At 39.8% G+C, this 9,612-nt stretch overlaps 2 protein-coding genes across 3 annotated transcripts; one reads left to right on the top strand and one right to left on the bottom strand.

Moving 5' to 3' along the window:
* The first annotated feature begins 791 nt into the window (after window positions 1–791).
* On the top strand, window positions 792–6,662 carry LOC125264259. Of its 2 annotated transcripts, none has more exons than XM_048183473.1 (4): window positions 792–1,677; window positions 2,430–2,621; window positions 2,751–2,847; window positions 4,895–6,662. In XM_048183473.1, the coding sequence occupies exons 3-4, from the start codon at window positions 2,778–2,780 to the stop codon at window positions 5,836–5,838; spliced, it is 1,014 nt and encodes a 337-aa protein (XP_048039430.1). In that variant the 5' UTR covers window positions 792–1,677; window positions 2,430–2,621; window positions 2,751–2,777; the 3' UTR covers window positions 5,839–6,662. The 2 variants fall into 2 exon arrangements, with proteins under 2 accessions (XP_048039430.1, XP_048039429.1); XM_048183472.1 differs by lacking the exon at window positions 792–1,677 and adding an exon at window positions 1,846–2,033.
* A 280-nt stretch (window positions 6,663–6,942) lies between these two features.
* On the bottom strand, window positions 6,943–8,388 carry LOC125263946 (THAP domain-containing protein 2-like). Its single transcript, XM_048183145.1, has 2 exons — window positions 7,903–8,388; window positions 6,943–7,166 (listed from the first exon to the last, which is right to left on the bottom strand). Exons 1-2 carry the CDS (start codon window positions 8,318–8,320, stop codon window positions 6,943–6,945), a joined length of 642 nt encoding a protein of 213 aa, XP_048039102.1. The 5' UTR covers window positions 8,321–8,388.
* Window positions 8,389–9,612: the final 1,224 nt, after the last annotated feature.

Here is a 9,612-nt window from a genome sequence, read left to right as displayed (position 1 = left end):
TCTCACTGTTACACTGATGATACACAGCTCTATATTTTTTTCCGGCCAAGACAAACTTACTAATTCACAATTTTAACGGAATAAGCTGTAAAGACCATCCGTCGGCCCAACGAAGGGAATCCAGCGGTCTGGGTGAAGGTATAATGCATGTATGTTTTTTTAACGCTCCTGTGAAGTTCACTTAATTATTAGATTCAGTTTTACTTCACATTTAATCTGACTCCAATTTCAAATGTTTATTACATTTAGATTGTGTTTCTATTCATGAATTAATCCTAACTATTGGTTATGTATTAATTTAGATATTTGATTATTCTGGGTATCCCATATTCTCAATTATTCATTCATTAGGGACCTGATATCGAATAGAGAATTCACATCGGCGGTTTGTGTTCTCACAGACACAAACTCGTCAGTTTTGATTCTTAGTCAGAGGGTGCAGAGTTTACTAATGCATTTGAGTCGAACCGTTCTATGCTTGTTCATACAAAAACAGTTTTCTTAGTCACAATACTGCAACTTAAGTCAGTGATAGACAGAAATCAAAAAGTCCCACATGATGTGCTGCATGCTCCTTTCATTGCGCCTTTAGTTTGACCTATCCTGATGCAGATTCGCAGAAATACCAGACTCCACTGGTCATAATCTACTAGTCATAATGATTTAAGAGTAATACAGAATGAATCAAAAAGAACATTTTATTTGTCAGGTAAGAATGTATTATGCCAATTACATAGTTAGACAATTAGAAGCCAATTCAGAAATAATAAACACATAACATCAATTGCTCAAAGATGACTCTAAGAGTAAGAAATCGAGCGTTAGCGTTAGTTCTGGTAGGTCACGTTAGTCAAGCTGGCATCAGCTGACTCCCAGGTGACTCCCGTCTACCTATAGGAATACGACGCCTATCACAGCATCCATATATAAGCTCCTCAGTATTATCAGCAGCTATTGCATTTCTCAGGAGCTAATTAAATGGCGAATTCGACAGGCAAAACAGCACCATCTCACTAGCAATTGTGCAATCGGGAATTTAGCGAGAGGGATTCGTTCCCCACATAGATTTCACCCCTTGTACACGCAAATTTGCCGCATTGATCATAAGCCGCCTGATTTGGAAGTGACTGAGTTAACGTTAGCATTGCTTCTCGCATCGCTGCAATTAGACATGGACTCGATGATGTTATACTAATATGACTGACTCAAGAATACGTTCAGATGGATCTGTATACTCCCCGCATGAAGAATATAAAGAGAAGATCAAACATCCACGTCACTCTCCATCATCTCTGAATGTTTTCAGAAGCTAAGCTAAGTTCCTTTTCATGCCCATTGTTTTAAGCCATTTGGTATTAGCAACATGCTGTTGCTAAGGCTATCAGTGTTGCTTAGGCTTCCAGTCATTCAGTAAAATGTTTGTGCGAGCTTTTGCGATCTTATAGACCATTTACGCAAAAACCGGAAACACGTCAACGAAGCGTAAACCCAGTTCCGGTGTGAGCTTTGTTGGCGGAGAAATGGCAGCTAGAGTGTTTTCGACGAGCCTGAGTTGTCTTCCGAAGTTCACCAGCGCCGATGTGGTGAAGAGTGTGGAGATGCATTTGTCTACTAAAGGGAACAAATTGGACAAGGGATATAAATTCTTCCACGAAGAGTTTATCCACAATTACCAAGGTAAGCTTTAGCCATAGCCGTATCACCGGTTATAACTTTGTTTACGTTAACTGTAAATCTTAGGTGTTGTGAATTTGTAATATAAGGTATAACACATCGCACTGAATATGTTGTGTGTATGTTTAAGTGAGAAGGCATGAGATTAACATAACAACCAGTAATTTGGTGAAGCTACTAGGTAAATGTGAAATGTTACTGACATTGTCTTGTAAAGTTGTGTATTTCTCTGTGAGATATCACGTAATGTTTTCTTGTTGCATGCGGTTATAGTATCAAATATACTCCAGGGACAGGTAGTAGTGAGAGGTAGATGCTTCAGGTCAATGAGAAAGAGCGAGGAGCCTCACAAACTGGAGGTTTGAATATAGACAGAATGCCGGTTGGCAAAAGTTACCCGTTCTTTCGTGTTCACTCTTCTTGCTGCGGTTGCGGCACTTTCTTCACTTACTATTATTTTACTGAAAGTAGGGTGACCAGACGTCCTCTTTTTCCCGGACATGTCCGCTTTTTTGATATCTATATAATAAAATAACATTGAACATACATGAAATGTAATCATATTTGCATTATGTACGCAGCTCTGCACACCCATTACTCTCGATGAAATATCTCACAAACTCACTTCACTCCTCTTTTTTTACCAACTCAAATCTGGTCACCCTACTGAAAGTTATAGTTTCATGTTATTATGAACATTGATGTAGCAACATAAGTATGACTTAATTCTAACCTATTTAATCTATTGTGTCTAGATATCACTGGATGCAGAAAGTGCCAACCTGAAAGCTTTCTCCTGCAGTTGTGCGGCTGGTAAAGGATTCTGCAATCACATAGTTGCCATCCTGTACCAGACCGCACATTATTCACAGCTGGGTCTGCAGGCTGTTCCACCCCCCCTGGCCTGCACAAGTGGCTTGCAAAGATGGCACAGACCAAGAACACAGGTGGGTTTGTGATAAACATGTCATTATGATTTAAGAACCGATGTGTATCTATAACAACTGTAAATTATTATAAAAACACCCCCAGTAGTGACTACAGACTGTAATTGCTTTTTGTCTTTTACTTTTAAGGGAATCCATCCTGAACCGGTTAGTGAGATGGTGGTGCAAAAGCCCAAAACAGTTGGCAAGGACGGTCTGAGGTCCACACTGTACAAGGCCTATACAGGTGATTAATTTAAAGGTGCCCTCGAATCAAAAATTGAATTTTCCTTAGCATAGTTAAATAACAAGAGTTCAGTACATGGAAAAGACATGCACTGAGTTTCAAACTCCATTGTTTCCTCCTTCTTATATAAATCTCATTTGTTTAAAATACATCCGGAGAACAGGCAAATCTCAACATAACACCGACTGTTACGTAACAGTCGGGGACTCCGCCCCCAATATTTGCATATGCTCATGATCCAGGCCAGGCGGAACCGCCCAGCGGAATCATCGGAAGTTCTGCAGGCAGAGTGAAGAAACAAGCCAAGCGAGGATAACAGCGAAAATGGCAGATCATGGAAATAAATGTTATGTTCCAGGCTGTGCAGGGGATGTGAAAACTTTTCATAGTCTTCCTCCAGAAAAAAACTGTCAAAAGGCATGGCTGATGTTTATCTATAACCGGATACCGGAACAATTTAACTCAAAGTTGTTAGTTTGCTCTGCCCATTTCACCGCGGACAGCTTTTCTAACCTGGGACAATATCAAGCAGGCTTCGCTCAGCGTTTGACACATAGGTTTGACACTGAAGAAAAGGGCAATTCCAACTATATTCCCGCAAGCAGTAAGTAGTGCTTTTATCCACATCTTGGCTGTAGAAACTATTTCTGATTAAATGTAAAGTTTCTTAGTGAGCTAACAACATTAACGACCATGTACCCAGTGTTGTCTAGATCCAATGCAAGATGCTAGTACAGTAACAAATAGCAACGTTTACGTAACTACTATTAACGGTGAGGTTAAAATTTATTACTGTCTTTGTTATATAAATCTATAACATAACCGTAGATACATATGCCAATTCTCTTTTGTCGGATATAATTATAATTTGACCTATATTTAACCAACAACACATTACACCGAAGCTAACTATGTTAGTTTATTTGCTTACAGATAGCTACAGATACTCGATCCTTCTAGCTAACTTTCTACACCGTTCAAGCTGAAACGATAGTCATTTGACAAGACATTTAGTCACTTTTTTCAAATATTTTTATTTTTGAGAACTTGTATGACTTGTATGCATACACCTGTGGAAAAAGATATTTATAGACGATGTACGTTTTTGTTAATAGCTAAATCGTAATCACACTACAGCAGCTGAGTAGTAAACATGACACTGCTTTTTTGGAATGTCTTCTATGCTTTACTTTGGTTGGCTAAATAAATCAAATTTAAAATCATATCGGTAATGTCAATATATTAGAAACAAATTTTCGCGCTACACAGTTCGTTGTTTAGAGTTGTTATTGCAAAGTGAAGAAGCTATCATTGTAAAACCATACAGCGACACATTATTACAATTATTTTTTTTTACAATGCTAAAAACAAAGTTGCAAATACTGACGTTATGAGTTATAGTGTAAAGTTAACGCTATATGCTAGTTCCATTGACGTAACAGTTACGTTTTGCAGGTTCATACTGAAAATAAAGACTAACTTACCACTCAGAAACGTCCATGGCCAATCGCAACAAAATTGGTTGTTCCTCTACATCTGCATCTTCGTCAGAAACAGGCTCAAACATATAAGGTTGAATACCAAAACTCTCCATCGTTCACGCCGTACAGTACAGATTTGTTCGCTATCAGTGTGAGCTACTGGAAGGAGCCGAACAGTGAAACAGCCAATCAGAGCGGAGCACCATATTACTATTCATGAGCCTTCCAAATAAGGCAAAAACAGACCTTTTCATTCTAGGGGCTATTTGTGGGGTTATAAATTGAGCTGTAAAACCATATCTGGACAATTTTCGACCATAAAAAAGCCACATACCCTCTATGTAGATATCAGGGAACAATTTAAAATGTTTTTTCAAATCACTCAAGGGCACCTTTAACTTTTTGTTGCTTTGTGAGAGCAAGTTAAGTTTTTTTTTTTTTTTTAATGTTATGACTAACCAAATTATGGTTACCGCAGATATAATGAATAAAATTTAAATGTAGTTATGCACTCATGTCTAACTTTTCTTTTGTGTGACCAATAATCTTGTGTTTCTCTTGTCTAGGACCACTGCCAGATCCATATATGATGGCATCTGGAAGCAAATTAAGCCAGGTGCAGCCCCAACCTCTCATGGCTGTTGTATTGGATGGGGTTTCTGAGATGGAGCTGACGCCATCTAAATTTGGGTCTGTCCCTCGTGGATCCCCCATGTCCTATCACTGTCCAACCAAGAAGTCCAGTGACCTCCTCCTACACCACATGGCTCCAGAATTTCCATCCCTACCTGTGATGCAGCACACTTTTCCCAGGTTGCATTTCGTCCCGACCTTGCATCAGTTAATGCATCTCCAGTCTCTTGAAGTGTCACCGCAGCTGTCCTGCGAGATAGCAAAAGAAACTCAGCAGCAATCCAAATGTCCTGCGTGGACACAGCTACGGCAACCAAGGCTGACTGCTAGTCGTTTTTGGGATGCTTGTTGTAGTAGGGCGTGTCGTGCAGAGCTGGAGTCTGCAGCTATTCAGATGATCAGAGGCTCCACAAAGCAAACAGCTGCAATGAAGCGTGGTCTACTAGTGGAGCCTGAAGTGCTGGCAAACTATGCTGAACTGTTGCGAGTTAATGTGTTACCAGCCGGGTTCGTCATTCACCCTGACGCACCACATCTCGGGGCCAGTCCAGACGGTCGGGTGTATGACCCTTCAGAGTCGCCTCCTTTTGGCCTGGTTGAGGTGAAGAGCAGCACAAAAACTGATCCATCTCAGGTTGCTCACCTCAAGGTGCAGGAAGGCCACGCCAGTCTGAGGCGTTCACATAAGTACTACTGGCAGGTTCAGGGCCAACTGGCAATCACAGGACTGACATGGTGTGACTTTGTTACCGATACCCTATCAACTTTAACTGTGGAAAGAATTTGGCGTGATGACTCATTCATAGCGGAAATGAAAGAGAAATTGGATATATATTATTATGGCACATACATGAATGCATACCTTGAATTACACTAATCTTGTCTTTACCAATCAGTTTAGCCTTCTGTCTTACTGTTGATAATCTGTAATGTTATTTTTTATTGTAAATGTTTGATGTTATTTGAGTTGTTATTAATCAGTTGATGTTACGCATACCAAAAAATTAAATGATGCACAATTTTGACCAAAATTGTTTTATTTGTTCATCGAATTTTTTAGTGAAATCAAAGTCACATTTCAACAGAAAAATATTAAGAATATAACAATTATTTAATTTGATTTTTAAGAATATGTGGGAACACTAAATTATTTACATACTATTTATTTACACATTATACATTATTTACATACCAAACATTAATTCACTCTTCAAAACAAAAAGGTCCTTGATAATTTGCCAAAACACAGCAGTTAAGCCAGATCTGATTCACACTGCCAATCAGTGTGAGCGGCACGGGAGAGTCCCAGATGTGAAAGGACTTTATCCTACCGATCACTCTTTCTACTATAATTCTGAGGCGGGCAATGGCTTGGGTTTGTTCCGTTTCCTCCTTGCTGAATTGAGCTGAACGCTTAAAAGGTGGAATGATGAGCTTAGATTCAACGTCAGCAAGGAGGTCTTGAATGAGGAACCCTTTGTCCGCCATGACATCGTCTCCTGGCTCCAGCAAGGGAAGGACTCCACTGATCCTGGTGATCTCCTTATCTGAGATGCACCCAGTGTACAGGGGTGAGATGAATGTCACCAAACCATTGGGAGCAACTCCAATTAGCCCTTTCAATGTCGTCCTGTTTTTGTAACTTGAAAATGTTTCTGACTGTAAGGTCAGGGATGAGGCTGTCTCCAGGGCAATTTCTGTGCAGTCCAGTATCACTCTGACATTGGGACAGTACCTCTGGAATTTAAGGGGCATAGTGGACTTAACCTTTTCCCTGCTTATCCAGATGGGAAGTGAGCTCAGCATCATAAAAAGATAATTGGCCCAGGTGATGGTAACCCTGCTAACCCTGGCAATGCTCACATTAAACATGTCAGCAATGAGCTGCTCCTTCATGCCAACAGCAACCCGCATGGAGTACATCAAGAACTCATCTATTAATGGCATGATGCGTGGTGGGCTGGGATCTTCGCAGCCTTCCTCACCTGCCCTCTGTGCTTTGGATCCAGTACACCAGTCTAAGTGCAGATGGTGCAATCGACTCCCAAAAAATAGTAAAAACACTCTCGGATGGAAATTTGGTGTAGAAACGTATTTGGTCGTCCGACGAACAGTATCGGCTGAAGAGAGTAGGGGGTGGTAGACCAGTGTTTTGCAACTTGGCTTCTAAGTCATGGATGTAATCCAAAGCCTCATCCAGAGCACCTGTAAAGATAAAGAAATTAAAAACCAGTCTTAACATATTTATGCTACCTTTCAACACAACACAGTAATCATGTTTTAAAAAGTATTTTAAGTATTTAATTACAAATTACATTTCATTTATTTTTGTTAAGGAAAATACAAATGACAAAATACTCAAAAGTAATTAAATACATGTAATTAAAATAGGGGAGGGCGGGGCACAACCTAACACAGGGCCAGTTGTAACACTTGTTTTAAATACTTCCACACATGCTAGTATGATGAAACTTAGTGTATTTACTAGCTGCCACATCAATAAATTGTTTCATTATTTTTTTTTTTTTAAATTACATTATTTTATATGAATACTTAATTGTATTTTATTGAGAAAATATTTTAAGATTTCTTGTATATTTTTTTGATTCAGATCAGATTACATTTTAAACTGTTATATGGTCGTGCTATAAAATTAATTTGGGGAAAAAATAAATACTCTAAACCCAAAGTAGGTTTACAAAAATGGAGAAAGTCAAAAAGCGTTAGGTTGTGCCCCGCTCTCCCCTACTGCCCATCTCTGGCCCCTTACAGCTAGACAGCATGAGACTATGTTACAGATGTAGGCTAACGTTAGTTGAATTTCGTGAACAGCTTATATTATAAACATTGAATTTGTTCAGGTAGAAGTGCATTTATCCAATAACGGTACACATAACGTTAGTTGACTAGCGTTAACTAAACACATTATGAACAATCTTACCTGCAGGTGGGTGTGTCACGTAGTCGTGATCCATCCTTACTGCCTTAGCCACCATGTCGCTATCTTCACAGCATAGCTGTACAGACTGACGTTTGAAGGTTCTGTCATATACTGACTCCCTTCTCAAAGGAGCAGTAAAGTTGTTCCAAGGGAATAGGCTCGGGACAACACCACTCTTCAGGCGACGAACGACACAGCCACCACTGTAATCATCCGGAGCGAAGTGCCGGCTGCAGACATAGGTGCTACCTGTTTTTACATTAAAACTATGCCCTTCTTCTCTTCGGATCGCCTGTATCCATTTGGGTTTCAGGTTTGGATCCACAGGAAAAGAATGAAATGAAAGGTAGGGCTGTTTTTGGTTGGAAGACGAACAGCCTGGAACACAACAGAAACTGCGACTCTTCGACTCTGCCATTTTTCGTATCTGCCGCTATGATAACAGGAAATTCTACTACACTTCATTGACGTATTTCCGTTCGAAAAATGCGGAAGTGTGTAAAAGGTCTATTGGCAATGTGTGTTACTTATCTGTTGTCATTGGCAACCGGCTCGATCGCTGCGCACGCTGGTCGGGGTGCTTTCGTTGTATAGCAACTAACGTTACATGCTGGTCGGATCGCCTGTGTTTAGCGCTGTACAACGCAGATTCAAGCAGCTTTGCAGTAGAGACAGGAATACAATGATTCATGGTGCAAATGAACTGCTGTGGTGCAGCACATAGTAAACATCGTTCTTCTTAAAGCTATAGTGCCATTGGAAAATGCTCGTTCTTAAAACGATAGTTGCTTTTGGAACAAGCTGTTCTTAAAGCTATATTTGCTATTGGAAAAGCACTCGTTCTTAAAGCTAGTTGCTATTGGAGAAACTCACGCTGTTCTTAAAGGTATAGTTGCTATTGGGAACAACTGTTCTTAAGGCTAACTAGTTGTATGGAAGGCAAATGTAATTGCTTCCTACTGAAGCTTTTAGTGTCATTACTGCATACTAAGCACATACTGTGGTAAGTTTTTATTCAGCTACATGCTATCTTAAACTGTTGTCTTAGACTTTGTTTTATGCTCTTTATGATATTCGATCATATTGCAACATTCTGTGTTAAGTGAGCAACTTTTCTGTGGCTTAAAACTTATCAGAGTATTATAACATGCTTGTCCTTAAATACACAGAGGTCTCTTATTCAACACTAACTACGTCGTAGCTTGATGCTCCAGTTAAGGAGTGTAGAATCGTGGGAGTTGTCGTCTTCACTTCCCTGTCGAGGGAATCAGCCCGACTGGAGCAGAAATCATGTTCATGATGAGGAAGCACTGTATTTCATTGCTTAGCTGCACGCTGCACCTAACTCGGAGCTATTGCTGTGGGTGTATGCTTCGCCGACCAGACTACCACTAGTTTTATACTAGTCTGGGATTTACAGCATGCTTGTTGTATCAGATTTGCTGCCACTAGGGGTGTAAGCTTCCCCCAATAAATTGGGGAAAAAAAAAAATTATAGTTATGTATTAGGCAATGGGTGTATGCTTCTCCGACCAGATTACCACTAGTTTTATACTAGTCTGTATTTACAACATGCTTGTATCAGATTTGCTGCTGCTAGGGGGTGTAAGCTTCCCCCATATATTAAAAAAAAAGTAAATAAATAAATAAAAATAAATAAAATAAATTAATCTAGATTTTTGCAGGTCTAGGTTCATTCGGGTAACTACA

Source organism: Megalobrama amblycephala, linkage group LG3, assembly GCF_018812025.1.
Source record: "Megalobrama amblycephala isolate DHTTF-2021 linkage group LG3, ASM1881202v1, whole genome shotgun sequence".
In the NCBI taxonomy this organism is placed as follows: Eukaryota; Metazoa; Chordata; class Actinopteri; order Cypriniformes; family Xenocyprididae; genus Megalobrama; species Megalobrama amblycephala.
Note: the sequence above shows the minus strand (reverse complement) of the source record. Positions and strands in the feature narration are given on the sequence as shown.

Coding starts and splice junctions, on each gene's coding strand:
- LOC125264259 (XM_048183472.1), top strand. CDS start 2,001: ATGAGAAAGAGCGAGGAGCCTCACAAACTGGAG. Junction 2,622..2,750: donor GGCACAGACCAAGAACACAG/GTGGGTTTGTGA, acceptor TTTACTTTTAAG/GGAATCCATCCTGAACCGGT. Junction 2,848..4,894: donor ACTGTACAAGGCCTATACAG/GTGATTAATTTA, acceptor TCTCTTGTCTAG/GACCACTGCCAGATCCATAT.
- LOC125263946 (XM_048183145.1), bottom strand. CDS start 8,320: ATGGCAGAGTCGAAGAGTCGCAGTTTCTGTTGTGTTCCAGGCTGTTCG. Junction 7,167..7,902: donor CGTGACACACCCACCTGCAG/GTAAGATTGTTC, acceptor TTATCTTTACAG/GTGCTCTGGATGAGGCTTTG.